The following is a 14,606-nucleotide window of genomic DNA, read 5'->3' as shown; positions in this document are numbered from 1 at the left end:
GCCTTCGAGACAGAAACTCGGTTCCCTTAACACAGGTATTAGAAAACATTGTACCTTGAAACTTTTTCAAACCGTCAATCAGGTTAAAGTGCTCTGGAACCCTCGTTCCAAACCTAGAGGAATATTGGGAGGGCATATTAATATGCATAGCATTATTTCTAAGAGTGAACATGTGGAACATTTATTGAACAACCTCTAATCTAGATTTCTTTCTGTTTCTCTGAGACATGGGCGAAGAAACCTTCTCCTATTTCTGACTTTAATGTCCCTGGATATTCCATATTCAGGGGACAGGGGAGAGGGCAGAGGGGGTGGGTTACTTATGTACATGAAAGATAGGATTGCATTTCAAGTTATCATATGTAAACATGCCAATGACATTGAATGTATGAGGCTGAATGTGTTCCTCTCCCCTCATATGTCTCTCGCTATTATTGGATAATATCGAACACCAACTTCTGAGATCTTGTTTTATGACCGTCTAAATGCTTAAAGAATGTGATCATAAGAAGGAGATTATCTTCATGGGCAATTTCAGTATAAACTAGGAAAACAAAACTTGCAGAGAAAAACTCAAAGAGATCACAGATTGTTTCAACCTGACTCAAATATTACAAGGTCCAACCAGAGTAACACAGTCATCCCAGACTCAAATTGGTGTTTACAAACAGACCTGATCAAATCATTAAGTCCATTAACTTACTAACTGGCATAGCTGACCACAATGTTACATTGGTGGATAGAAAAATCACTAAAAAAGAGATTTAAGAACCATATTAATGTGCAACAGTACGATAACAAAATCCAGAAAAGTGAGCAGAGTAACTACGATGCACCTATAAGTCACATTGACTGGTCTGAACTGATAAGCAATGTAGACCCAGAGTCTGGATACAGAACATTTCTGTCAGCTATTGACAAATTGGATACCTCTTTCACTAGGAAATGTAAACCAAGACGGAAAACCTCTCTACCATGTCTTAACGAGGACCTCTGGAGGCAGATGAGGGAACGGGATTTTTCCTTGGGTAAAAAAAGCACTGAAGTCTGGGAAGAATGATGACAGATGTATATTTACAGCACTGAGAAATAAAGTGGTTCGGATATATATTTAAAACAAAAACAAAAGCCGAGATCTTTCTTAGATCAATGAAGGATCAGGAAATGGCAAAGTGATTTGGGAGAATCTCAACAAACTTAGAGGGAGAGGAGCTGAAAAGGCCAAAAAACCATCCTGAATTAAAGGTTAATGGGATTCTAATTCAAGACTCCAATTTCATATCCACCACCTTTAACAATTTTTTTCTTGACTCTGTCAGGGAACTGGCTCAAAGATGTTCAACCAAGACCACAGTTCTCACTACAATAGATAATACTAAACCAATATTCAGAATTCCTGAAATTTCAGCATCAGCAGTGGACAGTGTTATTCGCTTCTTCAGAAGCTCTAGAACAAACAATGTATTTTGGCCTAGAAACTGTATTCCTGGAGAGACACAAATATTCTCTGATTGCCCCTATTGTCCATATAGTTAATCTGTCCATCAAAAATGGGTCCTTCCACAATGATTGGTAGTCTGCTGCAATGATACCTGTTTTAAAATCTGGTGACCAAACACTGGTGGAAATTACCGAAATATGAGCATTCTTCCAGTGCTATGAAAAGTAGCTGAAAGACGGGTGGCTGATCATCTGACTGATCACCTCATTCAGGGCCATACATCACATGTATCACTCCATACACTACATACATCACATGTATCACTCCATACACTCCATACATCACATGTATCACTCCATACACTCCATACATCACATGTAGCACTCCATACACTACATACATCACATGTATCACTCCATACACTACATACATCACATGTATCACTCCATACACTACATACATCACATGTATCACTCCATACACTACATACATCACATGTATCACTCCATACACTCCATACATCACATGTACCACTCCATACACTACATACATCACATGTATCACTCCATACACTACATACATCACATGTATCACTCCATACACTCCATACATCACATGTACCACTCCATACACTCCATACATCACATGTATCACTCCATACACTACATACATCACATGTATCACTCCATACACTACATACATCACATGTATCACTCCATACACTCCATACATCACATGTATCACTCCATACACTACATACATCACATGTACCACTCCATACACTACATACATCACATGTATCACTCCATACACTCCATACATCACATGTATCACTCCATACACTACATACATCACATGTATCTCTCCATACACTACATACATCACATGTATCACTCCATACACTCCATACATCACATGTATCACTCCATACACTCCATACATCACATGTATCACTCCATACACTACATACATCACATGTACCACTCCATACACTCCATACATCACATGTATCACTCCATACACTACATACATCACATGCAATTTGGATTCAGAACTAACCATTCTACCGAAACAGCCAATTGCTATTTTCTGGAGTGCATGAAATCTAAACTGGACATAGGTGGTGAAGTCGGCACAGTCTTTTTGGATCTTAAAAAGGCCTTTGATACTGTGAATCATGAGGTCCTCCTTTCCAAGGAGGATAGGAGGACAGAAGTTATTAGTTGGATGTATTCCTATCTGACAAACAGAAGTCAAAGGGTTTGTTTGGGGGGACACTCAGTCGGACTCTTTACTATAACATTGGGGTCCCACAAGGGTCAATATTAGGCCCCCTTCTGTTCACCATATATATAAATGATCTCCCACAAGTTAACATGTATGCAGATGATACAGTTCTGAATGTAGGTGATCTGTTTAGAATGGTGTTTTCCCAGGTGCTCTGTTTAGAATGGTGTTTTCCCAGGTGCTCTGTTTAGAATGGTGTTTTCCCAGGTGCTCTGTTTAGAATGGTGTTTTCCCAGGTGCTCTGTTTAGAATGGTGTTTTCCCAGGTGCTCTGTTTAGAATGGTGTTTTCCCAGGTGCTCTGTTTAGAATGGTGTTTTCCCAGGTGCTCTGTTTAGAATGGTGTTTTCCCAGGTGCTCTGTTTAGAATGGTGTTTTCCCAGGTGCTCTGTTTAGAATGATGTTTTCCCAGGTGCTCTGTTTAGAATGGTGTTTTCCCAGGTGCTCTGTTTAGAATGGTGTTTTCCCAGGTGCTCTGTTTAGAATGGTGTTTTCCCAGGTGCTCTGTTTAGAATGGTGTTTTCCCAGGTGCTCTGTTTAGAATGGTGTTTTCCCAGGTGATCTGTTTAGAATGGTGTTTTCCCAGGTGCCCTGTTATTAAGAATGGTGTTTTCCCAGGTGCTCTGTTATTAAGAATGGTGTTTTCCCAGGTGCTCTGTTATTAAGAATGGTGTTTTCCCAGGTGCTCTGTTATTAAGAATGGTGTTTTCCCAGGTGCTCTGTTATTAAGAATGGTGTTTTCCCAGGTGCTCTGTTTAGAATGGTGTTTTCCCAGGTGCTCTGTTATTAAGAATGGTGTTTTCCCAGGTGCTCTGTTATTAAGAATGGTGTTTTCCCAGGTGCTCTGTTATTAAGAATGGTGTTTTCCCAGGTGCTCTGTTATTAAGAATGGTGTTTTCCCAGGTGCTCTGTTATTAAGAATGGTGTTTTCCAAGGTGCTCTGTTATTAAGAATGGTGTTTTCCCAGGTGCTCTGTTTAGAATGGTGTTTTCCCAGGTGCTCTGTTATTAAGAATGGTGTTTTCCCAGGTGCTCTGTTTAGAATGGTGTTTTCCCAGGTGCTCTGTTTAGAATGGTGTTTTCCCAGGTGCTCTGTTTAGAATGGTGTTTTCCCAGGTGCTCTGTTTAGAATGGTGTTTTCCCAGGTGCTCTGTTTAGAATGGTGTTTTCCCAGGTGCTCTGTTATTAAGAATGGTGTTTTCCCAGGTGCTCTGTTTAGAATGGTGTTTTCCCAGGTGCTCTGTTTAGAATGGTGTTTTCCCGTGAATTGCATTTTGTCAATGTTTGAAAATGACGGTTTATTGGCTGCTTCATTACATGAGTTGCATGTTCTGTTCAGACGCATCACAACAATCTAAAAGTAATTTCTGTCATTCTGAGCACCGTGGTTGGACGCCCTAATGGGTTTATGTACACAATGCACATGGGTCCGGTAAATTTCTCAAATGGCCGGTAAATTTAAATCTTCCCAGTCTCGTTGTCCGGCGCCATTCTGGTCACCCTGACACGCACACATAGATATTTGCCCCCCATACACACTTCGGTACTGCAGGATGTGACATCTCGCCCCCGCACTCTTATGGGCATTAAGTTATGGGTTTCCACATCAATAGCAGGAATGATATCAGTTCCCCTCCGCAGAACGGAATGATGTCAGCTCCCCTCCGCAGAAGGTCTTTTGAAGGTTGATAATGTTAGGGGAACGCTCCCGGAAATCAACAACAAGGTGAAGTTTGAGGTCAGAGTTGGTTTATCTCAGTGGAATGGAATGCTCACCCTTACAGTAGCAATGAGAGATACAGTACCTAGATATTTCTGAACTGTAAAAGTATAGCTTATTGACATGACGCTGCTTGAGAAGTCAGACTGTCTGTCTGTCTGTCTGTCTGTCTGTCTGTCTGTCTGTCTGTCTGTCTGTCTGTCTGTCTGTCTGTCTGTCTGTCTGTCTGTCTGTCTGTCTGTCTGTCTGTCTGTCTGTCTGTCTGTCTGTCTGTCTGTCTGTCTGTCTGTCTGTCTGTCTGTCTGTCTGTCTGTCTGTCTGTCTGTCTGTCTGTCTGTCTGTCTGTCTGTCTGTCTGTCTGTCTGTCTGTCTGTCTGCCTGCCTGCCTGCCTGCCTGCCTGCCTGTCTAATGTATTTTTACAACCACTTTTACAACAACATTTCCCCAAAGTCCCACTAGCTAGCTCAGCCTTTTATAAATCAAAGTGCCACTAGCTAGCTCAGCCTTTTATAAATCAAAGTGCCGTCTGTCTGCTACATTATTTTACGGATAATTACACACAATGTTATTGACGTGCAAAGTGATTGTGTATTCGTTGCTTCTCTCTCTCTCTCCTTCCATCTATCATCTCTTTCCTCCTGTCAGGACCGTATCTACTGGACAGACCGGGAGAGAGAGGCGGTGTACAGCGCTAACAGGCTAACGGGCCAGGACATCAGCACAGTGGCCGAGCACCTCAAAGACCCTCACGACATAGTGGTCTTCCACCCGCTCCGCCAGCAACCAGGTGTTTCTTACTGTGTCTGTCTCCGACTGTGTCTCTGACTTTCTCTGTCTCTGACTGTGTCTCTGGTCTCTGACTGTGTCTCTGTCTCTGTCTCTGTCTCTGTCTCTGACTGTGTCTCTGACTGTGTCTGTCTCCGACTGTGTCTCTGACTTTCTCTGTCTCTGACTGTGTCTGTGGTCTCTGACTGTGTCTCTGTCTCTGTCTCTGTCTCTGACTGTGTCTCTGACTGTGTCTGTCTCCGACTGTGTCTCTGACTTTCTCTGTCTCTGACTGTGTCTCTGTCTCTGACTGTGTCTCTGTCTCTGACTGTGTCTCTCTCTCTCTGACTGTGTCTCTGGTCTCTGACTGTGTCTCTGTCTCTGACTGTGTCTCTGTCTCTGACTGTGTCTCTGACTGTGTCTCTGTCTCTGACTGTGTCTCTCTCTCTGTGACTGTGTCTCTGGTCTCTGACTGTGTCTCTGTCTCTGACTGTGTCTCTGTCTCTGACTGTGTCTCTCTCTCTCTGACTGTGTCTCTGTCTCTGACTGTGTCTCTGTCTCTGACTGTGTCTCTCTCTCTCTGACTGTGTCTCTGGTCTCTGACTGTGTCTCTGTCTCTGACTGTGTCTCTGTCTCTGACTGTGTCTCTGTCTCTGTCTCTGACTGTGTCTCTGTCTCTGACTGTGTCTCTGTCTCTGTCTCTGACTGTGTCTCTGTCTCTGACTGTGTCTCTAGTCTCTGACTGTGTCTCTGGTCTCTGGTCTCTGGTCTCTGACTGTGTCTCTGATTGTGTCTCTGTCTCTGACTGTGTCTCTGGTCTCTGACTGTGCTTCTTGACTCTGACTGTGTCTCTTGTCTCTGTCTCTGACTGTGCCTCTTGTCTCTGACTGTGCTTCTTGACTCTGACTGTGTCTCTGACTCTGACTGTGTCTCTGTCTCTCTCTCTGACTGTGCTTCTTGACTCTGACTGTGTCTCTGACTCTGACTGTGTCTCTGACTCTGACTGTGTCTCTGTCTCTCTCTCTGACTGTGTCTCTTGCCTCTGTCTCTGACTGTGTCTCTTGTCTCTGTCTCTGACTGTGTCTCTGACTGTGTCTCTCTCTCTGACTGTGTCTCTCTCTCTGATTGCGTCTCTGGTCTCTGACTGTATCTGTCTCTGACTGTGTCTCTGTCTCTGATTGTGTCTCTGACTGTGTCTCTGGTCTCTGGTCTCTGGTCTCTGACTGTGTCTCTGGTCTCTGATTGTGTCTCTGGTCTCTGATTGTGTCTCTGGTCTCAGACTGTGTCTCTGTCTCTGACTGTGTCTCTGGTCTCTGACTGTGTCTCTGTCTCTGACTCTTGTCTCTGGTCTCTGACTGTGTCTCTGGTCTCTGGTCTCTGACTGTGTCTCTGTCTCTGACTGTGTCTCTGGTCTCTGGTCTCTGACTGTGTCTCTGGTCTCTGGTCTCTGACTGTGTCTCTGGTCTCTGGTCTCTGACTGTGTCTCTGTCTCTGACTGTGTCTCTGGTCTCTGACTGTGTCTCTGGTCTCTGATTGTGTCTCTGGTCTCTGACTGTGTCTCTGGTCTCTGACTGTGTCTCTTGTCTCTGGTCTCTGATTTTGTCTCTGGTCTCTGATTGTGTCTCTTGTCTCTGGTCTCTGACTGTGTCTCTTGTCTCTGGTCTCTGACTGTGTCTCTGGTCTCTGACTGTGTCTCTGGTCTCTGGTCTCTGACTGTGTCTCTGTCTCTGTCTCTGACTGTGTCTCTGACTGTGTCTCTGTCTCTGACTGTGTCTCTGACTGTGTCTATTGTCTCTGATTATGTCTCTGACTGTGTCTCTGACTCTTGTCTCTGGCTGTGTTTCTGACTCTTGTCTCTGGCTGTGTTTCTTGTCTCTGTCTCTGATTGTGTCTCTGACTGTGTCTCTGTCTCTGACTGTGCCTCTGTCTCTGATTGTGTCTCCGTCTCTGACTGTGTCTCTGACTGTGTGTGTGTCTCTATCTCCCTCACTAAGGCCCAGACAGCTGTAACCTGGGCAGTGAGGACAACGGTGGCTGTGAGTACCTGTGTCTCAAAGCCCCCCAGATCACAGAGCACTCCCCCAAATACACCTGCGCCTGCCCCACAGGACAGGACCTGGGCCCCGAAATGCGTGCCTGCATGCCAGGTGAGAGGGTGGGTGTTAGTGGAGGCTGGTGGGAGAATGGGTGTGGGTGGGTGTTAGTGGAGGCTGGTGGGAGAATGGGTGTGGGTGGGTGTTAGTGGAGGCTGGTCCGAGAAGGGGCTCAACTGGTATTGTTCCCTTCATTCCATTCTATCCGTTACCATAAAGCCCATCCTCTGATTTAATGTGACCCCAGCCTCTACTACTGTGTGGGATTTGACTTTATTTTAGGTTTTGATAAAACTATAGTAAAACTATATGATCACCTTAAAGTCCAATCGTGTTCTAGTCTAATCGTGTTCTAGTCTAATTGTGTTCTAGTCTAATTGTGTTCTAGTCTAATTGTGTTCTAGTCTAATCGTGTTCTCGTCTAATTGTGTTCTAGTCTAATTGTGTTCTAGTCTAATTGTGTTCTAGTCTAATTGTGTTCTAGTCTAATTGTGTTCTAGTCTAATTGTGTTCTAGTCTAATTGTGTTCTCGTCTAATTGTGTTCTCGTCTAATTGTGTTCTAGTCTAATTGTGTTCTAGTCTAATTGTGTTCTAGTCTAATTGTGTTCTCGTCTAATTGTGTTCTCGTCTAATTGTGTTCTAGTCTAATTGTGTTCTAGTCTAATTGTGTTCTAGTCTAATTGTGTTCTCGTCTAATTGTGTTCTCGTCTAATTGTGTTCTAGTCTAATTGTGTTCTAGTCTAATTGTGTTCTAGTCTAATTGTGTTCTCGTCTAATTGTGTTCTCGTCTAATTGTGTTCTCGTCTAATTGTGTTCTAGTCTAATAGTGTTCTAGTCTAATCGTGTTCTATTCTAGTCTAATTGTGCTAATATTGGTCTAGTCTAATATTGTTCAGGTCTAATATTGTTCAGGTCTAATATTGTTCAGGTCTAATATTGTTCAGGTCTAATATTGTTCAGGTCTAATATTGTTCAGGTCTAATATTGTTCAGGTCTAATATTGTTCAGGTCTAATATTGTTCAGGTCTAATATTGTTCAGGTCTAATATTGTTCAGGTCTAATATTGTTCAGGTCTAATATTGTTCAGGTCTAATATTGTTCAGGTCTAATATTGTTCAGGTCTAATATTGTTCAGGTCTAATATTGTTCAGGTCTAATATTGTTCAGGTCTAATATTGTTCAGGTCTAATATTGTTCAGGTCTAATATTGTTCAGGTCCAATATTGTTCAGGTCCAATATTGTTCTGGTCGAATAGTGTTCTAGTCTAATCGTGTTGTATTCTAATCGTGAATAATGATAAGTGAGAAAGTTACAGAGGCATAAATATTGTACCCCCCTGTTATTGGTAATGGTGAGAGGTTAGATCATATCACCAAGACATGCTAACCTCCCCTGTTATTGGTAATGGTGAGAGGTTAGATCAAAGACATGCTAACCTCCCCTGTTATTGGTAATGGTGAGAGGTTAGATCATATCCCAAAGACATACTAACCTCCCCTGTTATTGGTAATGGTGAGAGGTTAGATCATATCCCAAAGACATGCTAACCTCCCCTGTTATTGGTAATGGTGAGAGGTTAGATCATATCCCCAAGACATGCTAACCTCCCCTGTTATTGGTAATGGTGAGAGGTTAGATCATATCCCCAAGACATGCTAACCTCCCCTGTTATTGGTAATGGTGAAAGGTTAGATCATATCCCCAAGACATGCTAACCTCCCCTGTTATTGGTAATGGTGAGAGGTTAGATCATATCCCAAAGACATGCTAACCTCCCCTGTTATTGGTAATGGTGAGAGGTTAGATCATATCCCAAAGACATGCTAACCTCCCTGTTATTGGTAATGGTGAAAGGTTAGATCATATCCCAAAGACATGCTAACCTCCCTGTTATTGGTAATGGTGAAAGGTTAGATCATATCCCCAAGACATACTAACCTTCCCTGTTATTGGTAATGGTGAAGGTTAGATCATATCCCCAAGACATGCTAACCTCCCCTGTTATTGGTAATGGTGAAAGGTTAGATCATATCCCCAAGACATGCTAACCTCCCCTGTTATTGGTAATGGTGAGAGGTTAGATCATATCCCCAAGACATGCTAACCTTCCCTGTTATTGGTAATGGTGAAAGGTTAGATCATATCCCCAAGACATGCTAACCTCCCCTGTTATTGGTAATGGTGAAAGGTTAGATCATATCCCCAAGACATACTAACCTTCCCTGTTATTGGTAATGGTGAAAGGTTAGATCATATCCCCAAGACATGCTAACCTCCCCTGTTATTGGTAATGGTGAGAGGTTAGATCATATCCCCAAGACATGCTAACCTCCCCTGTTATCGGTAATGGTGAAAGGTTAGATCATATCCCCAAGACATGCTAACCTCCCCTGTTATCGGTAATGGTGAGAGGTTAGATCATATCCCCAAGACATGCTAACCTCCCCTGTTATCGGTAATGGTGAGAGGTTAGCATGATCTTTGACCTTCTGTAACTTTCTCACTCATCATTATTCACGATTCATTCAGGATTATCTGTAACCATGGTAGCATCCACATTAATGTAAAAAAGTGTTTTGAAATATATTCTATTCTTATTTGCAATAAAAGTGACTCCAAAATGACACAATACATTATTTACCATTCATTTCTTTAATATGAAACAACCAAAACTGCAAATGCATCTAACAAGTTTGTAGAGTCATTGTGTGCTAGGAATATGGGACCAAATACTAAACTTTTGACTACTTTAATACACTATAAGTGAATTTGTCCAAATACTTATGACACTTCCAGATGCGGGGACTAGATACATAAAGTGCTTTCATTTCCAAACAGTTGATGAAAATCCCCTCAAATGAAAGCTGACAGTCTGCACTTTAACATCATAGTCATAGTTTCATTTCAAATCCAAAGTGCTGGAGTACAGAACCAAAACAACAATAACATGTGTCACTGATCCAATACTTTTGGAGCTCATTCTATAAGTGAATTTGTCCAAATACTTATGACTTCTTTAAATGTGGGGACTAGATACATAAAGTGTTTTCATTTGTAAACGGTAAAACAGAAATGTATGAAAATACCCTCAAATAAAAGGTTACATTCTGTGTTGTTGCATCTCATGAAACATTTGATCTCAAATCCAAAAAGCTGCCGTGTTGAGCCAAATTCAACGTTTTAGCTTCACTGCCCAAAATAAATTGATAAACTATAACTAATATTGACTTTCCTTCTTCCTCTAGCAAATGAGACCACTACCACATCATCACCTGTGGCCATCACCACGGCCGCCAACGACAAAGTCTCCCCTCACACTTCTGGGTTGTCCCAGGCAGACGCCGGGGTGCCCCACCTCATCCCAGCCCCCTCCAGCACCCCAGAGCCCCCCCCTGGGGTGGAGGAGAAGGAAGGCCGTGGTTTGGATCCCACTGCTGACACCAACATCCTGGTCACCTCCACCACAGTAGGCTTCGTCGTCAAGGAGGACAGCAACCTCTCCCACCACTGTGAGTGTGTGGGTGTTTGTATCCGTGCAGTATCTTTGTACTCTGTTTAACAGACGTAAATAAGTGGCAGTTAGCTACATAGTAAAATAGATTTGACAGCACACCATAAAAAGGCTTTAATTATTCATGTATTCCCCTTGTTCAGCAATTAGCGTGGATGTGTAATTTTCAATCATTTAGAGAGATAGAAAAAACATTTCACCTAGCAGGCATGATCATATCAAATGTCAGTATTGTGTGTGAGTGTGAGACTAGAAATGGGTATATAGACTACATGACCAAATGTATGTGCTCGTCGAACATCTCATTCCAAAATCATGGGCATTAGTATGGAGTTGGTCCCCCCTTTTGATGCTATAACAGCCTCCACTCTTCTGGGAAGACCGAAGACCTTCCACTAGATGTTGGAACATTGCTGCGGGGACTTGCATCCATTCAGCCACAAGAGCATTAGTGAAGTCGGGCACTGATGTTGGGCGATTAGGTCTGGCTCGCAGTCGGCGTTCCAATTCATCACAAAGGTGTTCGATGGGGTTGAGGTCAGGGCTCTGTGAGGGCCAGTCAAGTTCTTCCACACCAATCTCTACAAACCATTTCTGTATGGACCTGGCTTTGTGCACCGTGGCATTGTCATGGAAACAGGAAAGGTCTGTCCCCACAAGTTGGAAGCACAGAATCATCTACAATGTCATTGTATGCTGTAGCGTTAAGATTTCCCTTCACTAGAACTAAGGGGCCTAGCCCGAACCATGAAAAACATCCCCAGACAATTATTCCTTCTCCACCAAACTTTACAGTTTGCACCATGCATCGGGGCAGGTAGGCTTCTCCTTGCATCCGCCAAACCCAGATTTGTCCGTCAGATTACCAGATAGTGAAGCATGATTCATCACTCCAGAGAACGCTTTTCCACTGCTCCAGAGTCCAGTGGTGGCGAGCTTTACACCACTCCAGCCGACGGTTGGCATTGCGCATGGTGATCTTAGGCTTGTGTGTGGCTGCTCAGCCATGGAAATCCATTTCATCAAGCTCCCTACAGTTATTGTGCTGAAGTTGCTTCCAGAAGCAGTTAGGAACTCTGTAGTGAATGTTGCAACCGAGGCCAGACTATTTTTACACACTACGAGATTCAGCACTCGGCAGTCCCTCTCTGTGAGCTTTTGTGGCCTAGCACTTCGCGGCTGAGCCGTTGTTGCTCCTACACGTTTCCACTTCACATTAACAGCACTGACAGTTGACATGGGCAGCTCTAGCAGCACAGGAATTTGATGAACTGACTTGTTGAAAAGGTGGCATCCTATGGTTATGGTAGTAAGGAGAGGGGAGAGGGGAGCAGCTGGTTATGGTAGAGGGGAGCAGCTGGTTATGGCAGAGGGGAGCAGCTGGTTATGGTAGAGGGGAGCAGCTGGTTATGGCAGAGGGGAGCAGCTGGTTATGGTAGAGGGGAGCAGCTGGTTATGGTAGAGGGGAGCAGCTGGTTATGGCAGAGGGGAGCAGCTGGTTATGGCAGAGGGGAGCAGCTGGTTATGGCAGAGGGGAGCAGCTGGTTATGGTAGTGAGGAGCAGAGGGGAGCAGCTGGTTATGGTAGTGAGGAGCAGAGGGGAGCAGCTGGTTATGGTAGTGAGGAGCAGAGGGGAGCAGCTGGTTATGGTAGTGAGGAGCAGCTGGTTATGGCAGAGGGGAGCAGCTGGTTATGGCAGAGGGGAGCAGCTGGTTATGGTAGTGAGGAAGTAGAGGGGAGCAGCTGGTTATGGCAGAGGGGGAGCAGCTGGTTATGGCAGAGGGGGAGCAGCTGGTTATGGCAGAGGGGGAGCAGCTGGTTATGGCAGAGGGGAGCAGCTGGTTATGGTAGAGGGGAGCAGCTGGTTATGGCAGAGGGGAGCAGCTGGTTATGGCAGAGGGTAGCAGAGGGGAGCAGCTGGTTATGGCAGAGGGGGAGCAGCTGGTTATGGCAGAGGGGGAGCAGCTGGTTATGGCAGAGGGGAGCAGCTGGTTATGGTAGTGAGGAGCAGAGGGGAGCAGCTGGTTATGGTAGTGAGGAGCAGAGGGGAGCAGCTGGTTATGGTAGTGAGGAGCAGCTGGTTATGGCAGAGGGGAGCAGCTGGTTATGGCAGAGGGGAGCAGCTGGTTATGGTAGTGAGGAAGTAGAGGGGAGCAGCTGGTTATGGCAGATGGGGAGCAGCTGGTTATGGCAGAGGGGGAGCAGCTGGTTATGGCAGAGGGGGAGCAGCTGGTTATGGCAGAGGGGAGCAGCTGGTTATGGCAGAGGGGAGCAGAGGGGAGCAGCTGGTTATGGCAGAGGGGAGCAGCTGGTTATGGCAGAGGGTAGCAGCTGGTTATGGCAGAGGGGGAGCAGCTGGTTATGGCAGAGGGGAGCAGCTGGTTATGGCAGAGGGGAGCAGCTGGTTATGGCAGAGGGGAGCAGCTGGTTATGGCAGAGGGGAGCAGCTGGTTATGGCAGAGGGGAGCAGCTGGTTATGGCAGAGGGGAGCAGCTGGTTATGGTAGTGAGGAGCAGAAGGGAGCAGCTGGTTATGGTAGTGAGGAGCAGAGGGGAGCAGCTGGTTATGGTAGTGAGGAGCAGAGGGGAGCAGCTGGTTATGGTAGTGAGGAACAGCTGGTTATGGCAGAGGGGAGCAGCTGGTTATGGCAGAGGGGAGCAGCTGGTTATGGTAGTGAGGAAGTAGAGGGGAGCAGCTGGTTATGGCAGAGGGGGAGCAGCTGGTTATGGCAGAGGGGAGCAGCTGGTTATGGCAGAGGGGAGCAGCTGGTTATGGCAGAGGGGAGCAGCTGGTTATGGCAAAGGGGAGCAGCTGGTTATGGCAAAGGGGAGCAGCTGGTTATGGCAGAGGGGAGCAGCTGGTTATGGCAGAGGGGAGCAGCTGGTTATGGTAGTGAGGAAGTAGAGGGGAGCAGCTGGTTATGGCAGAGGGGAAGCAGCTGGTTATGGCAGAGGGGAGCAGCTGGTTATGGCAGAGGGGAGCAGCTGGTTATGGCAGAGGGGAGCAGCTGGTTATGGCAGAGGGGAGCAGCTGGTTATGGCAGAGGGGAGCAGCTGGTTATGGTAGTGAGGAGCAGAAGGGAGCAGCTGGTTATGGTAGTGAGGAGCAGAGGGGAGCAGCTGGTTATGGTAGTGAGGAGCAGAGGGGAGCAGCTGGTTATGGTAGTGAGGAGCAGAGGGGAGCAGCTGGTTATGGCAGAGGGGAGCAGCTGGTTATGGCAGAGGGGAGCAGCTGGTTATGGCAGAGGGGAGCAGCTGGTTATGGCAGATGGTTATGGCAGAGGGTAGCAGAGGGGAGCAGCTGGTTATGGCAGAGGGGAGCAGCTGGTTATGGTAGAGGGGAGCAGCTGGTTATGGCAGAGGGGAGCAGCTGGTTATGGCAGCTGGTTAGAGAGGGGAGCAGCTGGTTATGGCAGAGGGGAGCAGCTGGTTATGGCAGAGGGGAGCAGCTGGTTATGGCAGAGGGGAGCAGCTGGTTATGGCAGAGGGGAGCAGCTGGTTATGGCAGAGGGGAGCAGCTGGTTATGGCAGAGGGGAGCAGCTGGTTATGGCAGAGGGGAGCAGCTGGTTATGGTAGAGGGGAGCAGCTGGTTATGGCAGAGGGGCGCAGCTGGTTATGGCAGAGGGGAGCAGCTGGTTATTGCAGATTGTAGGGAGCAGCTGGTTATGGCAGAGGGGGAGCAGAGGGGAGCAGCTGGTTATGGCAGAGGGGAGCAGCTGGTTATGGCAGAGGGGAGCAGCTGGTTATTGTAGGGGAGCAGCTGGTTATTGTAGAGGGGAGCAGCTGGT

The 14,606-nt window shown here is 45.9% G+C and overlaps 1 protein-coding gene across 2 annotated transcripts in view; it reads left to right on the top strand.

Annotated features, from left to right (window-relative positions):
• Positions 1 to 14,606, top strand: part of LOC124041019 (low-density lipoprotein receptor-related protein 8-like) — a 194,351-nt gene that overhangs the window by 170,053 nt on the left and 9,692 nt on the right. For both annotated transcript variants that reach the window (XM_046358174.1, XM_046358173.1), the window contains exons 14-16: positions 5,092 to 5,233; positions 7,206 to 7,358; positions 10,553 to 10,816. In XM_046358174.1, the coding sequence (XP_046214130.1) occupies positions 5,092 to 5,233; positions 7,206 to 7,358; positions 10,553 to 10,816 (559 nt within the window). The remainder of the gene's footprint in view (positions 1 to 5,091; positions 5,234 to 7,205; positions 7,359 to 10,552; positions 10,817 to 14,606) is intronic.

Source organism: Oncorhynchus gorbuscha, linkage group LG08, assembly GCF_021184085.1.
Source record: "Oncorhynchus gorbuscha isolate QuinsamMale2020 ecotype Even-year linkage group LG08, OgorEven_v1.0, whole genome shotgun sequence".
Taxonomy (NCBI): domain Eukaryota; kingdom Metazoa; phylum Chordata; class Actinopteri; order Salmoniformes; family Salmonidae; genus Oncorhynchus; species Oncorhynchus gorbuscha.
The sequence above is the reverse complement of the archived record's forward strand: the minus strand, read 5'-3'. Positions and strand labels throughout refer to the sequence as shown.